The sequence below is a fragment of the Jaculus jaculus genome, chromosome 6 (assembly GCF_020740685.1).
Source record: "Jaculus jaculus isolate mJacJac1 chromosome 6, mJacJac1.mat.Y.cur, whole genome shotgun sequence".
Classification (NCBI taxonomy): Eukaryota; Metazoa; Chordata; class Mammalia; order Rodentia; family Dipodidae; genus Jaculus; species Jaculus jaculus.
Genome location: NC_059107.1, coordinates 81,286,208 through 81,305,812, shown reverse-complemented (window position 1 = coordinate 81,305,812; position 19,605 = coordinate 81,286,208). Strand labels below are relative to the sequence as shown.

The following is a 19,605-nucleotide window of genomic DNA, read 5'->3' as shown; positions in this document are numbered from 1 at the left end:
TTCTTGATTGCCCACCAGAATTAGATAGTAAGATTAAGACACCACATGCTTCAGATGTAAGACACTGAGAAATCAAGCTGGAAATGATCTGGTAGCCACCCTCCCTGCCAGTTCTATTTCATAGTGCTGGAAACTGCTATGCAACCTGCTCAAGGAGAAAAGTCATCAGCAGCATTATGTGAAACTATTTTGCTGGGAAGGCAACAACACATGTTTATTCATGTTAGATAATACTCAGATGATAGACCAAATTACTATTACACCCAAACCATTTTTGATGAAACAGTGAGTGTAACAGACTTCCTTATTTACAGATCAGGAAGATCTGTAAGTTACTTATAGGAATGCGGAGCCCAAAATAGCCGTACCACTGAGAAGTCTCAATCTAGCATAAATGATGACCTCCCCATGGCTGCTTAGAGCTTCCCATGTTGAGATTACCTTCATGGAGACTCCTCCAGCATGGACACCCCAAGCAGCTATGCCACCATACAGTCTCATTTCTGTATGGATTCTGTCCTCCCCATGGCCACTTATGTGGAGTTCTCTGTTCCCTGATCACTTGCCTATATATCCTCTCTCTTTGAGGCCATGAGACCTCCTGCATCATTGCATACAGCTGGCACAGGACACCTGAGATCTCAGGTGGAGGTCTAATGACCTTCTCCACACCCTTTCTTCTAAGGGGAACTGTCAATAGGCCCAATCTCAAGAGTCTCTAATGAGCTGACCCCGTTGCCTTTAATAGAACTGGAAATAGTTTCAAATAGTTTGGAAGAATTTATCACACAAGAACTTATTATCTAGTAGTGGAGTCCAAGAGCTTCAGAACTGGCCAACCAGGCAAGGCATGCCCACTAGTGCAATAAGGGTGTGTCTGTAATGTGGGTGACCAACAGCTCTGTGAATGAATTTGAAGCCTGATCCATGGGAGGAAATAGCACATAAAAGCCAAAGGATAAGGAGAAGTTCTCTGTAACTTCCAGAACAAAAATAATAATAATAATAATAATCAGTGCATTCATGACATCACAGCAGCCATCGTTACCTACACAAGATCTGTATAATATAAGGGCCCATAATAAAGGAGGTCAAAACATAACAATGTCAAAGTAGAAGAGAGAATAGTTGGGAATAAAAGGCCTTCAGTGGCAGGGGAATCAAGAACAAAGGGAGGAGATTATGACAAATATACACTGTATGTATTTATGGAGACTGTCAGTAAATTTATTAAAATAAATATCCCAAAAATATTCAGTAAGAACCTCTGGACTTGCTTATGACACTCCTACTGACAGAAAACATTTTGACAAAATTATGTCTAATTCAGATGACTGGGTGAGCAGCTGGTTATGCCCATCACAGCTAAATTCCTTATTCAACAAGCTGAAAAGTAAGTTACATATTTCTCCCTATGGTCATGGTGGTAGTTGTGGCATTCTATAATTCTGGAAGTGGTGTTTATCATTTACATCTAAATAATATAGAATGTGTAGGGTTCACAAACCTAAGGTAAGAAGCAAGTAGCCAGTTTCATGAGCCTCAACTCAAAGCTGTAAACATACCACTTGATGAATGAGCAGTATATCTATGCCAATAAGAAAAATTAGGGGCATCCCAGCACTAGGGAGGCAGGAGTAGGAGGATCACCGGGAGTTCGAGGCCACCCTGAGACTACATAGTTAATTCCAGTTAGGGACATACACTCCTGTGTGCTTCTACTGTGTCAGAAAAGAGTTTATCAGGTTCCAAGAACCTTGTCAAAATGCACCTCAGACTTCCGGTTAAGATGGCGGCGTAGGTACCATACCAAAGCAGCCTAGGGGGGAAAAAGACCAAAAAAACTCAGCAAAATACACACTTTTACTAAAAAGTGAGGTGTATAGGAAATTGAGGCGGCAGTGGAGAAGTAGAAGAGTTCCAGAGCATCCAGAGCCTGCCCAGGCGGGAACAGCGGCTCCGGGGCGGCTCGGCCACCCGCCACAGCCGCGGAGCGGCAGAAAGCCGCCGGACGCTCGGCTCGAGCCACAGGACAAGCCAGGTGCGGGATTTTCCCCCCACACCGCGCTCTCCGCAACTCGGGAAACGTGAGGGCAGAGCGTCAGCGAGCAACGGAGGGAAGAGCAGACCGCGAGGTAGAAGCACACGTGGAACAGCGATACAACGAGAGCAGCCGGCTCCCTCCCCTCCCCCACCACCTGAACCCAGCTCCAGCGAACACAGCAGCGGCCCGGGGACCGGCCACGCCAACTTGGGCTGACAGCAGGACCCAAGCAGGAGCAGAGTTCGGCAGCAACTTCAGCGGCTCCAGCACTGGTACCAGTGGCCCCAGCAGCAGCGGACCCAGGAGCGGCAGCGGCGGCAGATCCCGCAGCAGCGGCTTCGGGGTGAGCAGCAGCGGTGGACACGGCAGCGGCAGCTTCAGCAGCGGTGGTGACTCCGGGGGTGGCTGCTACAACAGCAGCAGAGGCAGCAGCAGCGGCTCAGTTTGCCCCGTAGGAAAAGCAAGTGCCCAGCTCCAGAAATCAGAACAGCAGCCCGACGACCCAGGCAGCAACTTGACTGAGACCACAATCACCCAAGGTAACTGGGATTGCACCAGGGAAGGGTCTCACTTGGGCACAAGCTGACTTGGATACCTCAACAGACCAGAAATCTAAACCTCTTTGTTGATAGAGGATCTGGTCATTATAATAACTACTCTTGCATACATACTCAGGGCTATTTTTGATTGAATGTGTACAGTGTTTAGTTAAATTTTAGAATCTACCAGTATTTTATTCCACTCAGCCTGCTTGAATAATCCTATAGCAGGGAAACTCAACCCCTAAGAACATCTTTGTAGATACTCTGAGAGTCTTAAGAGCCACACCTAATACCTTAAGGTCCTACCCTGAAAATATATTACATCAAATCAATTGATACAGCTAAGAATACACAGCTAGCTAGAAAATCCAAGCATTAACTTAATCCAAGATGCAAAAATATATACATTATAACACAAGAAACACTAAAAAGCAAGACGATATAAATCCACCTAAAAGTATTAATGCATCAGAAATGTCCTCCAGTGAGAAAGAGTTAGAGGAAATGCCTGAGAAAGGGTTCAAAAGAATAATTATAAATATGTTCAAAGAGGTCAAAGAACACATGAAAACAATCAAAGAAGAAATCAAAGAGGAAATCAAAGGAACCAAAGAAGAGGCAGGACACCAATTTAATGAAATAAAGAAGGCAATACAAGACATAAATAGGGAAATAGAAATAATAAAGAAAAACCAGTCAGAATTACTAGCAATGAAGAACACAGTTAATGAAATAAAAAACTCTGTAGAAAATCTCACCAGTAGGATGGATGAGGGAGAGGACAGAATATCTAAGCTAGAAGATCAGGTGGCAGACCTAATGCAGTCCAACAAAGAGAAAGACAAACTTATAGAAAAGTATGAGTGGGAATTTCAAGATATTCGGGACACTATGAAAAGATCCAATATAAGAATTCAGGGCATAGTAGAAGGAGAAGAACTCCACCCCAGAGGCATAGTAGGCATCTTCAACAAAATCATAGAGGAAAATTTTCCCCAAATTGGGAAAGAGGTGCCAATACAGATACAGGAAGCCTTTAGAACCCCAGCCAGACAAAACCCAGAAAGAAACTCTCCTCGCCACATTATACTCAAACTTCCAAACACACAAACCAAAGAAAAAATATTGAAAGCAGTTAGAGAGAAAAATCAAGTTACCTACAAAAGCAAGCCCATCAGGATTACAGCAGATTATTCAACACAAACTTTTAAAGCCAGAAGGGCTTGGAGTGATATATTCCAAGTTCTGAAAGATAACAACTGTCAACCAAGGTTACTTTATCCTGCAAAGTTATCCATCCAAATAGATGGAGAAATAAAGACATTCCATGACAAAAGCAGGTTAAAGGAGTATCTGAAGACAAAACCAGCTCTACAGAAAATACTTGATAGAATCCTCCATGCTGAACAAAAGGAAAAGCACACATATAAGGAACCTAGAAAAAACCAGCTATACTCAAATACCAGTTAACAGAAGAGAGCACAGGTAGAACAAGTAACACACACACACACACACACACAAATGGCAAACATAAATACACACCTTTCAATAATATCTCTTAATATTAACGGTCTCAATGCCCCAACGAAAAGACATAGATTTGCAGACTGGGTTAAAAAGCAGGATCCTACAATTTGTTGTCTCCAAGAAACTCACCTTTCTACAAAGGATAGACATTATCTTAGGGTGAAAGGTTGGAAGACGGTGTTTCAAGCAAATGGGCCTAGAAAACAAGCAGGGGTTGCTATCGTAATATCAGACAGGGTAGACTTTAGTCCGACGTTAGTCAAAAAAGATAAGGAAGGTCACTTTATATTGATTAAGGGCACACTCCAACAGGAGGACATTACAATCCTAAACATATATGTACCTAACATGGGGGCTCCCAAATTCGTCAAACAAACACTATTAGAACTAAGGTCACAGATAACACCAAACACAGTGGTGGTGGGTGACTTTAACACCCCACTCTCATCAATTGACAGGTCATCCAGGGAAAGAATAAACAGAGAGGCATCTGAACTAAATGAGGTCATAGAAGGAATGGACCTAACAGATATATACAGGACATTTCATCCAAAGGCTGCAGAATATACATTCTTTTCAGCAGCACATGGAACATTCTCTAAAATAGACCATATATTAGGACACAAAGCAAATCTTAACAAATTCAGGAAAATTGAAATAATTCCTTGCATTCTATCTGACCACAATGGAATTAAACTACAAATCAGTAGCAAGAAAGGCTATAGAGCATACACAAAATCATGGAAACTAAACAATACACTACTAAATGATGAGTGGGTCAATGAAGAAATCAAAAAGGAAATCAAAAAATTTATAGAGTCAAATGATAATGAGAACACAACATACCAAAATCTCTGGGACACAATGAAGGCAGTTCTAAGAGGTAAATTTATAGCCTTAAGTGCCTATATTAAGAAATTAGAAAGGTCGCAAGTAAACGACCTAATGCTTCGCCTTAAAGCCTTGGAAAAAGAAGAACAAGGCAAACCAAAAAGTAGTAGACGGGAAGAAATAATAAAAATTAGGGCAGAAATTAATGAAATAGAAACAAAAAGAACAATCCAAAGAATTAATGAAACAAAGAGTTGGTTCTTTGAAAGGATAAACAAGATTGATAAACCCTTAGCAAATCTGACCAAAAGAAAGAGAGAAGAGACACAAATTAATAAAATCAGAGATGAACAAGGTAACATCACAACAGATTCCAGAGAAATTCAAAAAATTATAGGGACATACTATAAAAGCATATACTCCACAAAGTATGAAAATCTGAAAGAAATGGATGATTTCCTTGATCTATATGACCTACCTAAATTAAATCAAAATGAGATTAATCACTTAAATAGAACTATAACAAACATGGAGATCCGAGCAGTTATCAATAATCTCCCAACTAAAAAAAGCCCAGGCCCAGATGGATTCACTGCTGAATTTTACCAGACTTTTAAGGAAGAGCTAACACCATTGCTTCTTAAGCTTTTCCAGGAAATAGAAAAAGAAGGAATCATACCAAACTCCTTCTATGAGGCCAGCATCACCCTGATACCAAAACCAGGCAAAGATAGAACAAAAAAAGAAAATTACAGACCAATCTCCCTCATGAACATAGATGCAAAAATTCTCAACAAAATATTGGCAAACAGAATACAAGAGTATATCAAAAAGATCATTCACCCTGACCAAGTAGGCTTTATCACAGAGATGCAGGGATGGTTCAACATACGCAAATCTATAAATGTAATACATTACATAAATGGGTTGAAGGACAAAAATCACATGATCATCTCATTAGATGCAGAGAAAGCATTTGACAAAATCCAACATCCCTTCATGATAAAAGTCCTACAGAGACTGGGAATAGAAGGAACATATCTCAATATAATAAAGGCTATTTATGACAAGCCTACAGCCAACATATTACTAAATGGGGAAAAAGTGGAAGCTTTTCCACTAAAATCAGGAACAAGACAAGGGTGTCTACTGTCTCCACTTCTATTTAATATAGTTTTGGAAGTCTTAGCCATAGCAATAAGGCAAGAGACACACATAAAAGGGATACAAATTGGAAAGGAAGAAATCAAGTTATCATTATTTGCAGATGACATGATTCTATACATAAAGGACCCTAAAGACTCTACTAGCAAGCTGTTAGAGCTGATCAAAACCTACAGTAATGTAGCAGGATACAAAATAAATACACAGAAATCAGTAGCCTTCGTATATGCTAACAACAAACACACAGAGGATGAAATCAGAGAATCACTCCCATTCACAATTGCATCAAAAAAAATAAAATACCTTGGAATAAACCTAACCAAGGAAGTAAAGAATCTATACAATGAGAACTTTAAAACACTCAAGCGAGAAATTGCAGAAGACACTAGAAAGTGGAGAAACATCCCTTGTTCCTGGCTTGGAAGAATCAATATCGTGAAAATGGCAATCTTACCTAAAGCAATCTACACAGTTAATGCAATCCCTATCAAAATTCCAAAGGCTTTCTTAATGGAAATAGAAAAAACAATCCAAACATTCATTTGGAATCACAAAAAACCTCGAATATCTAAAATAATACTGAGCAACAAAAAAGAGGCTGGTGGTATCACCATACCTGATTTTAACCTTATACTACAGAGCCATAGTAACAAAAACAGCATGGTACTGGCACAAAAACAGACATGTAGATCAGTGGAACAGAATAGAGGACCCAGATGTAAGCCCAAGTAGCTATAGCCACCTGATATTCGATAAAAATGCCAAAAATACTCATTGGAGAAGAGACAGCCTCTTCAGCAAATGGTGTTTTGAAAACTGGATAAATATCTGCAGAAGAATGAAAATAGATTCTTCTCTCTCGCCATGCACAAGAATTAAGTCCAAATGGATTAAAGACCTTAACATCAGACCGGAAACTTTGAAACTGCTAGAGGAAAAAGTAGGGGAAACCCTTCAACATATTGGTCTTGGCAAAGACTTTCTGAATACAACCCCAATTGCTCAGGCAATAAAACCACAAATTAATCACTGGGACCTCATGAAATTACAAAGATTTTGCACCGCAAAGGGCACAGTGAAAAAAGCAAAGAGGCAACCTACAGAATGGGAAAAAATCTTCGCCAGCTATATATCTGATAGAGGATTAATATCTAGGATATACAAAGAACTCAAAAAGTTAACCAATAAGGAATCAAACAAGCCAATCAAAAAATGGGCTAAGGAGCTAAATAGAGAGTTCTCAAAGGAAGAAATACGAATGGCATATAAGCACCTAAAAAAATGTTCTACGTCACTAGTCATCAGGGAAATGCAGATTAAAACTACATTGAGATTCCATCTCACTCCTGTCAGATTGGCCACCATCATGAAAACAAATGATCATAAATGTTGGCGGGGATGTGGAAAAAAAGGAACCCTTCTGCACTGCTGGTGGGAATGCAATCTGGTCCAGCCATTGTGGAAAACAGTGTGGAGGTTCCTAAAGCAGCTAGAGATTGATCTACCATATGACCCAGCTATAGCACTCCTAGGCATATATCCAAAGGACTCATCTCATTTCCTTAGAAGTACATGCTCAACCATGTTTATTGCTGCTCAATTTATAATAGCTGGGAAATGGAACGAGCCTAGATGTCCCTCAACAGATGAGTGGATAATGAAGATGTGGTACATTTATACAATGGAGTTCTACTCAGCGGTAAAGAAAAATGAAGTTATGAAATTTGCAGAAAAATGGATGGACCTGGAAAGTATTATACTAAGTCAGGTAACCCAGGCCCAGAAAGCCAAGTGCCACATGTTCTCTCTCATATGGGGATCCTAGCTACAGATGACTGGGCTTCTGTGTGAGAATGAAAATACTTAGTAGCAGAGGCCAGTAAGTTGAAAAGGAGACATAAAGGGTGGAGAAAGGAAGGGAGGAGGATACTTAATAGGTTGATATTGTATATATGTAATTACAATGATTGTAATGGGGAGGTAATATGATTGAGAATGGAATTTCAAACGGGAAAGTGTGGGGGTGAGGAGGGAGGGAATTACCATGGGATATATTTTATAATCATGGAAAATGTTAATAAAAATTAAAAAAAAAAGAAAAGAAAAGAAAAATTAGGGTATCCACATTCAAAGATGGAAGCAAAGAACACAGGACAAGAGAGAGTTTCTATGTATTTCCTGGACACCAGGACTTTGCCCATATTTCATGTTTTCTTCTTAGCAGGTTTAAGAACTTCTTTAGACAAAGTTTTATTCAGTTCATTTACATCAGCAACAAAAAGAATTCAGGTCTACGAAAAGCTTTTATTTAAATAAATCTGAGAAGTTACAAGCATATATAGTAATGTGCTTAAAAGCAATGTGAGAAAGACTGTATTAGAGGAAATGGTACAAATATATTACTTCTACTCTCAAGAATTTACAGATAGTAAGTAAATAATAGTCCCATCCTAAACAAGAATTTAAAATAGTCCATCTTCAGTATAGATAGTAAAACTATTATGGTAACATTGCAAATTTTATTATGAATACTGAAATTAAATACTTTATAGATTTCTTTTGGTTAATCCACCAAATTAATTATAATATATATGCAATAAAGCACTGTATTTTAAATAGCTTTTAGGAACACACTTTCATTGGTAACTATTTTTACATATACATAAATTAAACATAAAACATATAAACATTCCTTCATATACATACAAGCTATTTATAAGAGTGAAAATACCCTTTTCAATGTAAACATTGTTAAAGAAGTATTTAAATGAGAGGGAAACAAATCTTAAATTCAATGGCAGAGATATCTGTGCTAGGCTCTTATTCAAAAGATGTTCTTCTCATTTTTTCAGTTAATTCTGTCCTCACTTCAATGTGTTTTCCTAGATTTTGTACTTCATGTGGAAGATTGATGTCCCATATAGACAAGCAATATTGTATTTCTATAAGAAAAAAAGAAATTATATTTCAACAGTCCACTATAAAATATTTATATTCTGTTCATTTACATATAGCTGATTTAAACAAATGTATATATATATAAATACAGCTATGAAAAATCTACTGAATTATTGCTATTTATTAAAAAAATCTATTCTTGGAGGCTAGAGAGATGGCTAGTGAGGGGGGCTTTATTACAAAGCTGGGGTTCAATTCTCCAGTATCAATGTAACACCAGATGTACAAAGTAGTGTGTATGTCTGGATTTTTTATGCAGTGGCAGGAGGCCCTGGTACATCCATTCATTTATTCATTCTTTCTCTCTCTCATAAATAAATGTATATTGAATTTGACCTTTCATTTTGTTTGCTGGAGCTATTTCAAATATTGTTCAATATTAGAGTTCATAGGGATAAAGGCTAATTGTAAGAAAAGGTTCACATTTAGTTTAACTTAAGGTCTCATTTTTGGATAATTTTTATATTCATTTCACCTGAAAATTATAAACATTTAACATTTCTAAATCACTGAAGTTTAATTTTGGAAAAAGTATATAAATTATTTACATTGTAAAGAAAGTACCAATTGAAATGGATGAATGCATTCATGTTATATTTACTATATATTTACAAAGAGAGTATGCTGTCATCATTAATGTCCAGGCACTCTCTGGCATACAGCATCCTATTTAATGTTACCTTTTTGTTGTTGAGTACCTTCAGTACTTTTCCGCTTATACCCCAAAACCAGCAAGACATTTTTAAGGCTTCCTTCATCAAAACAAAATATAGGAGTTTTCTGTTAGTACAATAAATTAAACTGGATTGGAAAAAGTACAATTGCCCATATTTTAAGACACAAATGCATTGGAACTAAATTTACAGTGATACTTTTTAGGTGACACCTCAATTACCATGGCTAAAATTCTCTCCAAGGGGATGAACAATTTTTTTAAGGAAGAAAATATGTGACACTTAATTATATAAATCTGAGTAAGTTGTTTAACCTGCTTATAATATGAGTTTAATATTTATACTTTAATCTATTCCAAAGTTATTACATTAAATATGGTAGATCTAAGAAAGTGCTTTGGTTATTATAAGGCATAAATATGAAGACTTGGGTAGTGAATTGGACGAATATGCTAAGAATATATTTTATTCTTGAGTCATTCACTAATTGATTTGACAAAATTCATCAAAATCCCCTATGTTAGTTCCAGGGGATAAAGGGATGAACAAAAATACACAAACCTATTCAGTCTATGTAGAGCTTATGTTCTAGTAAAGATACTAAATTAATAAAAATAAACAGCAACTATTACCAATGTTATTCAAATGATGTATTACAAAAGCCTAAAGAAAATTTAATAACTGTTGGCTTCTCTGAGGTTTAAACACACATGAGCTATCATTTATAACTGAGTATGGTTAAACAAGAAGACAAACAAAAAATGCTTCATGTAAATCCCTTGGGTAAAATGGAGAACTGTGAGACAAAAGACACTGGGTGCTCATCTAGCCAGTGATAATTAGAGACTAGAAAGATAAATAAAGCACCAATAGCCTGTGTATATTTAAAGTACCTCTACCTTAAAATCAATTACAAGCCACTCAAATGTCATTATAATTTCACTAATGACTAAGCATTATATACTCAAAATATATAAAAATCAAAGTTGAGAATATAACATTGTTGGTAGAATACAGCTAGGGATAAAACTCATTGTGATCCGCCATACTGGTTTTGTGGATACATACTCAATCACAAAAAGCCTTTAATTCTAGCACTTTCTGTGCAAGTCTGACAGACAGGAGGAAAAGTAGGTAAAGAGGCAGGATCAATAACTGCTCCTCCTTAATATCTTCTTTCCCTGGCCAAACATTTAATTTCTCATTTCATATGTTCCATGTGCTCCACTTTTGCAGAACTAGATCTTATAGTGATACCTTGGGATCAGTTTTACATCAGATATGATTCTTGTTTTCTAAATCAAATTATTAATCAAAGGAAGAAACTGAAACATTCTTATGTGAAAAATATACTCCATATAGTGTCAAGACTTTTTCATGTCTAAATGGAACTGTAGGAGCAAAAGTAGACATGAAAACTTGTAAAAAGTTTATTATTCCTCAATATTTATCAGTAATGGAATTCAGTATATATTTTATGGGAATATAAACATCTTCATCAAATGACAAAATAAGGTTCTTTGACAATGGTGAAAAGCTTAGAATATGATCAAAGTAAATATTTTCTTTGACTTATTTGATTAAAAACTGAAATATAGTTGGCACTATTTTCCATAATTGCTTTAGATAAAAGTGAAAAAAAGTAAGACCCAAATTGATTACTCATTTGAAGTTACTCACTTCTCTCATGGAACAAAAACAGTGATTCTGTTCAATTTTCAAATGACCTTTTTCAGAACTTATTATTCTGTGAACTTCTAAGATACTCAAAATGACAGTGGGAAATTATTCTTTAAAAAATGCCATACATCTAAAATTTTAGCAGATTCAGACAAAACTAAAGGAAAGAAACTTGCCTAGCTGTGCTGGTACCATGACTCTAATGGAATCACAAAAGTTGTTAATGACACGTATAAGTTGTCGAGTTGAAAGATCCAGGAGTAAGATGTGGCCTCCTCCAGTTCCTATCCAGAGAGCTGTGTTCTTCTGAAGGCAGAGGGCTTTCACTCTCCCAAGATAAGACATCTTATGCTTTGATTCCTTGTTCATATTGACCATTATGTCCCTGGAGCCAAAACACAGTATACATTAGCAGTTGAATCACACATAAAAGATATGTGAGATGTATCAACACATAATGTATCTACATTAGCATTTCAAATTGTGAATATATAATGATAGAGACACCTCTCAGATTGGGGGCACAGGTTCCAAGACCCCCCTCCTTCAGTTCCCAAAATGACAGTTACCTTATATAAGTTTCTTTATATAAAACAATCTAGTATTTGCACAAAACATATGCACATCAGCTTGTGCACTTTAAATCATCTCTAATCATTTACTTATAATACCTAACACAATCACAATAGAAATAGCAGTTGTACTGTATTATTCAGGACATTTGAGAAGAAAAAGACCCTATATAGACACAAGTGTGAGACCCAGCTTCACTTTGATTCAGGTTTGGATGGACTTGTGGATGAACAGCTTGAGAAAACTAAGGGCTGATGGTATGCATTATGTATTATTAAGTCTATACAAAAGTAACTTAGTTAAACACAGAATGCAAAAAGGTACATTACTTGAAATGTAAGCTCTCAAAAATAAGGGTTATTGTCAAATAAATAAGATGGATACCAATTGTATAAGTAACTATAATTCAGTAAAAGAGAATGGATTTGCACAGTATAAATAAAAGAATTAGTTTCAAAGATTCCTATAAAGTCGAGAAGTATCAGGGGAATCTATGATTATAGTCAGTTGCATGCAAAACATTTCCCTTGGGTCAATGAACAATCTATTTCATATCAAATATGAAATGTATCCAGAAATGAAAGAACATAAACAATTCTGAGGGACTAAGGGGTGCTGTTGACCCTTCCAAACTTGTCTTCTCAAAATTCAAAGGGAAAACTATAAAAATTACTCTATGAAAGTAAACTTTGAAGTCTTGTTTTATGGAGTTAATGCATCATTTAAAATGTTCTCCTGAGTGTAACAAATTTATACAGTAAGATGAAAAAAACAAAACCTACTACATAACAAGGAAATGGGTTGGCAATGGTTCTCTTTCTTGATACTGGCTATAAGTGGTGGCCTTAGTGTGCTACGGGTGGTTCCTTTGCAGGGCAAGGGAGCAACTCATTCTTGTCTCTACCTTGTTCCTCCTTCCTTACTCAGCAAGTTTTCCTACATTTATTTTCCTCATTTGATGACCAGTTTCTTCAAAGTACAATGTACTTTGGCTTATCATTTCTATATGTAATAATGTTCGGTGCCATGTCACAACTAGATATAAAACAAAGAGTGAATCTAGCATGGGTATTTTCATTAATGACTTTTTTCATTAGAGATTATTCTTTAAAGCAAATATATGTACTTTATCCCTATCATTTTATTTTCCAAAAATAAAATTTAAACATTAGTAGAAGATGGTTCTAAAAGAATTAACAACTCTCTTTCTATATTTTTAATTTTTTTCTATTTGGACACAGTTCCCTTTTCTGTACAACCTGACATAAAACAGAAATTTTGATCATTTTAACAAATGAATTTACTTTAAAAAGTGCACACAGTCTATCAGTTCACAGAGTTTTTCTGTCTTCTTATCCCACACTTCCACCACAGGGCTGTTTTTCTTGGCAATATAGAGAACTGTGTCTACCACCACTGCTATGATGTTGGAATCACTGAAAGCTGCATAAGAAAACCTAGAGCAAAAAAAGAAATTCAGAAAAGACATGATAGACCTTGTATTAGTTATTAATGATGTGCAAAGCCAACACTATTTTAAGAAATAAATAAGCTAGAGTACTGCAATTATCTCATATTCTTCTTTATCTCATGTTCTTCTCAAAATGCTGAATTCAATATTTAACTTACTTTACTTATTTTTGGTTAACATATTAGCTTCACTTGCTAATAAAATAAAAACTATAACTATTTATAGTTCTATATTATATAATTTTATAATGTAGCTTATCTTCTAAAGGTATTATCATCCCATTTATTTACTTATTTAAGAGAGAGAGTGAGAGGGGCAGATGTAGAGAGAGAACGGACATACCAAGTCCTCCAACCATTGCAAACAAACTCCAGACACATGCACCACCTTGTGCTTCTGGCTTCTCTAAGTACTGCAGAATTAAACCTGAGTCCTTAGGCTTCTTAACCACTAATCTCTCCAGCCCTATCTGTAATATTTGTATGATGAAACAAATTCTTTGTTACAAATATTTGGAAAATTAAGAATTAGTGATTTAAAGTTATAGAAAAAGATGGGGAAAATAAAAGGAAATGTTAAGCATTTTCAAATATTTCAAGATCTTTGGCTCTGTAAATATTTCATAAATGATTGGTTAGTGAGTACCCCATCTGCATGGCAAGCCCATGGATAACCTTTAAGGTTTCACCTCATTGTCAGGTCTCTGGAATTCTTCCCTGACCAATTAAATAGACCATTCATTCCTTCCCCCCACAGGTATAAATATAATCCTATAGTTCTTATCAAACATACAGTAAATGAAAATGACAGATGTAATGATAGAGACACAAAGTACATATGCTGAATCAGGGTAACCACACAAACTTGGTAGCAGGCATCCAAACAGAAATCAACCATATTCATACTAGTGGTTAAAGAAAGCAGGTTATCTTTAAGAATGGTAAAAATTATAGTTTTGGTAAAGCACAGAGAAAACTGTAATATGTGAATTATAACATTAAACAAGAATTAAACATGAAGATGATGGTAGGTGAGGGCTTCATGTAAGATACAAAGGGAAGCCACCAAAAAATCTTTAGCTGGAGAGTGGTATCAAATAGGGTTGCATTTTGAACAGTACTTTTGTCTACAATGCTGAGAAGAGATTGAAAGAGAGAGTATGATGCAATATTGAGAACTTGGTAGAGAAATGCCACTGTTCGCATATCACACATAACAGAGAAGAGTCTGGTCCATGGTTACAGTGGAGGAAACACTGAAAACTACCAGGGTTTGAGAGACAATTAGAAAAGGTGAATGGTTAAGTGAACAAAAAACAAAATAGTGGAGGATTACTTATACATGCCAATCTTGGGAAACTAGATGACTATTGGAAACTAGAATATTCTCCTAAAGGATTAATCCCAAATTTCAATCTTGGAAAACTATATAACTATGAAACACCATACTTTTTTTACTCTACCAAAGCACTTTCCATTTAAAACAGAGATACTAAAAAAGTATATACCCTGAAATGGAGATTTGTGAATAAATGCTAATAACAATCATATTAATAGTTCACATTTATTGAGAGCTTACCAGGTACTAAGGATTATGTTATTTATTATACTAATTTTCTTATTTAAAGTAAGAGCAGACTGAATGTTTAAGGGGCTGTTATGCAACTATGTAAAACCATAGATGGCAAAACCAGTATTTGAACTATGATTTTCACTTTTTAAAAAAAAAAATTTATTTTATTTGTTTGAGAGCGACAGACACAGAGAGAAAGACACATAGAGGGAGAGAGAGAGAATGGGCATGTCAGGGCTTCCAGCCACTGCTAATGAACTCCAGACGCGTGCGCCCCCTTGTGAATCTGGCCAACGTGGGACCTGGGGAACCGAGCCTTGAACCGGGGTCCTTAGGCTTCACAGGCAAGCGCTTAACCGCTAAGCCATCTCTCCAGCCCTGATTTTCACTTTTATACCCATCCTATATACTGATTTACACTGAGGAACATAACAAAAGGGGAAAAAAACAAGTTTAGCTAAGATACAAGTTAAGAATTAGAACAATAAATTAGACTAAAGTTGATACTTCTTTTTATTCTTGTTTGAAACTAATATCATTAACTCAGCTAAAGTTTTGATAGTTATTGTCAAACTCACAAATAACTATCATTACAATCTGTTTTCAATAATTATTTCTTAATATAATTGTCCAAAAATAGCCTATATAAAATCCATGGCTTTGCTGAAATAATATATTTATTGTCTTCTAATTCTAAACATATAATTTGAAGCATATGATGGTTTCTTTTAAAAATGAAATTGATAAATTCTATAGAACTATAATCAATTCACATACTTTAACCCAAAAGTCATTACACAAAGTAATATTTTAATGTTCTGCTGATGGTTTAAACTCTCTAAAATTTTAATGAAATGTTCAATTTGATAGTAATCAAATAAATTATGTATTTCAAATTATTTTAAAATGGATTATGAGTAGCATTACTGAGTATTAATTATCAACATAAATAAATGGTAAATTAATTACATAGAAAGAAAACTTACATTGAATTTGTCCTTGTCTCAATGAGTTTCTGAATAGTGAAATCACTAGAAAGTGAGAAAACCTTTGTGCCACATCCTCCCCACATGATGTTTCTTTCAGATGAATTTGTGGACTCAGTCAAGCACATTAGTGGTGTGCTGATATCCCCCACACGTAGTATCTTCAAGGGAGCAGTTCCTTTACACTTTGCCAGAGAGAGAAACTTATCAAACTGAGCATCTATGTAATGAAACACCATACTTTTTTTACTCTACCAAAGCACTTTCCATTTAAAACAGAGATAGTAAAATAAAAATTCAGATACAGCTTTCAATGCTTCTCTAAAAATAAAGTTCAATTTCTGCTGGGCATGGTAGCACATGCCTTTAATCCCAGCACTTGGGAGTCAGAGGTAGGATGATTGCCATGAACTCACCCTGACACTACAAAGTGCATTCCAAGTCAGCCTGTGCTAGAATGAGACCCTAACTAAAAAAAAAAAAAAAAAAAAAGAGTTCAATTAAAGTATAATTCAAAATGTAATCTTCATAACCAACTTCCTTTATTTCAGGCAAGAATTTTACAAGAAATAATTCAGTGATCATGCTCTACTTTGTATCTCTTGGGTAAATGTATGATGTATGAGTAGGCAGAAATTGAATAAACAGAACAACTACAGATAAAAGAATAGTTAAATGAAAATCTGGAGAACAGAAAGTGAATTGATTTCTTAGAGGATTAAAAAAAAAAGTTAATGGTGTGCCAGGTGTGTGTGTGTGTGTATGAGAGAGAGAGATATGCTGGGTATTGGTATTGAGCTCAAGACATTCTGTACGTTAACATGTGATCTGCTGAACTATGCCACCAGCTGCTACCTAGAGCAAGCCAGGTTTCAAATTTAAGTACCTTTGTTGTTTTTTCTACAGTATATTGAGAATGAATGTCTGCCACAGTCTTACAAATTGAGTTATCTTCATTCATCTCATTGCAAATGAGATTTTGGTTCCTGTTTCCTTTAGTTCATGCATGTAAATTGTATAATCCATCAGCAAATGTTTTCAGAGAATTATTATGTGCAATATTTATGAAGCTAGAAAATGATGCAAAGCAGAATGTATGTTATCAAGAAACTTTTAAACGTTTAATGTGAGGGGGAAGAGATACATAAAACAAAAACTTAAAATAAATTTTTATGTAAAATAATTTAACCTTTACCTTAACAGTCTTGTCTTCAAAAATTGCTAAATTACCATCAGCAGTTCCCACCAGAAGAAAATTTTTTTGCTTGCTAAAAGGGAAAATAGCCAAATAGTTACAAAATAACACTTTTACTAAGTAAAATGATATTAATGTCTCCCTAGCTTCATTAACTTTACCATTCTTTCTGACTACAGACTTCTGATCTCCCTTCTTTTAGAGTACTGACATTGTTAAACTTGCAATTATAAATTCTTGATTTGCTCCTTTGAGATACAAATCTATTCCCTGGCTCTTGCCCACTTTTATTATAAGAAAACTTTTACTATCTTTTTGATATGTAATCATCAAGAGAGATATGTCCCTTCTCCCAATTGGGGGAAAAGTAAGGACCCACCTTCAATAAGGGACAATCAGCAAAGGCAGGTAGAATGATATTATTAACCCATCACCACCCACAAAGGCATCTGATAAATTTTTCAGAGCTGTAGCTTCTCCACAGTCCACATGTTCAAAACACTCCCTCCTTCTGTTTAAGTGAAATTAGGTTTGGATTCTATCATCTATTGTCATAGCTTTCAATGAATCTTCCTTACCTATTTGATAACATCCCGTGATTTTTAAAAAATATTTTATTTTTATTTCTTTGACAAAGAAAGGGGGAGAGAGAGAGAGAGAATGGGTATGCCAGGGCCTCCAACCACTGCAGACGAACTCTAGATGCATGGGCCCCCTTGTGCATCTGGCTAATGTGGGTCCTGGGGAATTGAACCTGGGTCCTTTGGCTTTGCAGGCAAATGTCTTACCTACTAAGCCATCCCTCCAGCCCTCCAGTGACTTTTTTTCTGTAACAGTATGCAAATAATTTCAACTCTAAAATAACCAGTGCTGTTTATAGGTTAGGTACCAAAAACTGTGTTCCACATTATTAAATCTTTTTTTTTCCAGTACCAGAGAAGAATGTTTTATACAATCTGAATGGCTTCTAGAGATTATTCTAAATATTTATAATACCAAACGATGTTCTAAATAAGAATTTCATCTCTGAAATTCTGCTAGATACATTGCTTTGGGCTATGTATAGCTCAGTGGTAGATCACATGCCCACGTACATTTCTTTGTGATAAGATCCCAATAAATTATATAGGTTAGTCATTTTTACCTTTACTACCTACCAAATTTTTAATGTATTAAATTGTTTTCTTATGTGGTAGTTATATAACTAGTGTTCGGTATGATACTCATGCAGCTGGAAATATATTTGTGTATGTATTCAAAGAGAGTACAAGTGAACATTCATCTTTGATGAGACCCCAACCAAGATTTCTTGCCCTGAGGGAGAGGCACAGCTGAGGTAGTAGCAAGAAAAAATGATTGGCCTATTTTTAACTGCCCCAGTTAAATCTGTATCTAGAAAAATAATAAGTCCTCTCATGATCCCTATTAATATCAACAAACCAATGAAAACTAGGTAAAAATATTTGTTAATATAACAAGTTTTCACACAAGTCATCTCACAATTATATATTTTTCTTTTAATTAATTAACAACTTTACCTCTGCTTGCAGAATAAATTGTAATACAAACAAGTAACAGAATCAGACATCTTTTCAAGGGTATGTCTCTTTGTCTCATCTTCAGTATTGATGGCCAGAAGAACACCAGACTGTGTTCCGCACACAATCCAATTCTCTTTTTCAGCAGAAAGATGCACCAAAGCCAAGCAAAGTATTCTGCTATCTGTAACTTCCTACCAAGAAAATGAAATATAGCTTGTTTTAAGTTACTATATCCTGTATAAAATGAAAATATTTTGTTGTCTGTATACTTAAATCTTATTACTTTTATTTACTTTTATAAGCAATGCCTATTGTATTGAGTTTTCAATAATATATTATTTACCTGGGGAATAACTTTCCTGTCTAGAATACATCTGAAACTAAAATTAAAAATCGAGCTGGAGTATGGCTTAGTGGTTAAGGCATTTGACGGCAAAGCCAAAGGACCCAAATTTGATTCCCCAGGAGCCACGTTAGCTAGATGCACAAGGGTGCACATGTGTCTGGAGTTCGTTTGCAGTGGCTGAAGGCCCTGATGTGCCCATTCTCTCTCCCTCTTTCTCTGTCAAGTAAATAGATAAATAAAATTTTTAAAACTATTCTAAAAAATTAAAAGTCATTTTTCAGTATCAATCTCAGTATATCAAAGGAAAATAAGAGGACTGTTTAATTTAAAGCATAATTTTATATACAATATTTATTTTAGCCCAAGTTAACTATCAGGTTACTTTTTCACTCAGTAATTCATCAGTTTGCCAACATAATTTATTGATCCTTCTTGAAGGAGCCATGCCCTGCTCCATTACTTATCCCCTCTACTAGTGAGAGCATTGGCCACAAACAGCTC

The 19,605-nt window shown here is 35.6% G+C and overlaps 1 protein-coding gene across 2 annotated transcripts in view; it reads right to left on the bottom strand.

The window, feature by feature from the left end:
* Positions 1-8,715: 8,715 nt before the first annotated feature.
* Lrrk2 (leucine rich repeat kinase 2) overlaps positions 8,716-19,605 on the bottom strand; it is a 169,308-nt gene continuing 158,418 nt past the window's right edge. The window contains exons 45-51 of one of the 2 annotated variants that reach the window (XM_004662176.2): positions 18,756-18,949; positions 17,218-17,290; positions 16,023-16,207; positions 13,298-13,450; positions 11,597-11,805; positions 9,747-9,818; positions 8,716-9,050 (exon numbers count right to left, since the gene is read on the bottom strand). In XM_004662176.2, coding sequence (XP_004662233.2) covers positions 8,929-9,050; positions 9,747-9,818; positions 11,597-11,805; positions 13,298-13,450; positions 16,023-16,207; positions 17,218-17,290; positions 18,756-18,949 — 1,008 coding nt within the window. In that variant the 3' untranslated portion in view covers positions 8,716-8,928. The remainder of the gene's footprint in view (positions 9,051-9,746; positions 9,819-11,596; positions 11,806-13,297; positions 13,451-16,022; positions 16,208-17,217; positions 17,291-18,755; positions 18,950-19,605) is intronic. The other variant, XM_045152027.1, reaches the window with a different exon arrangement.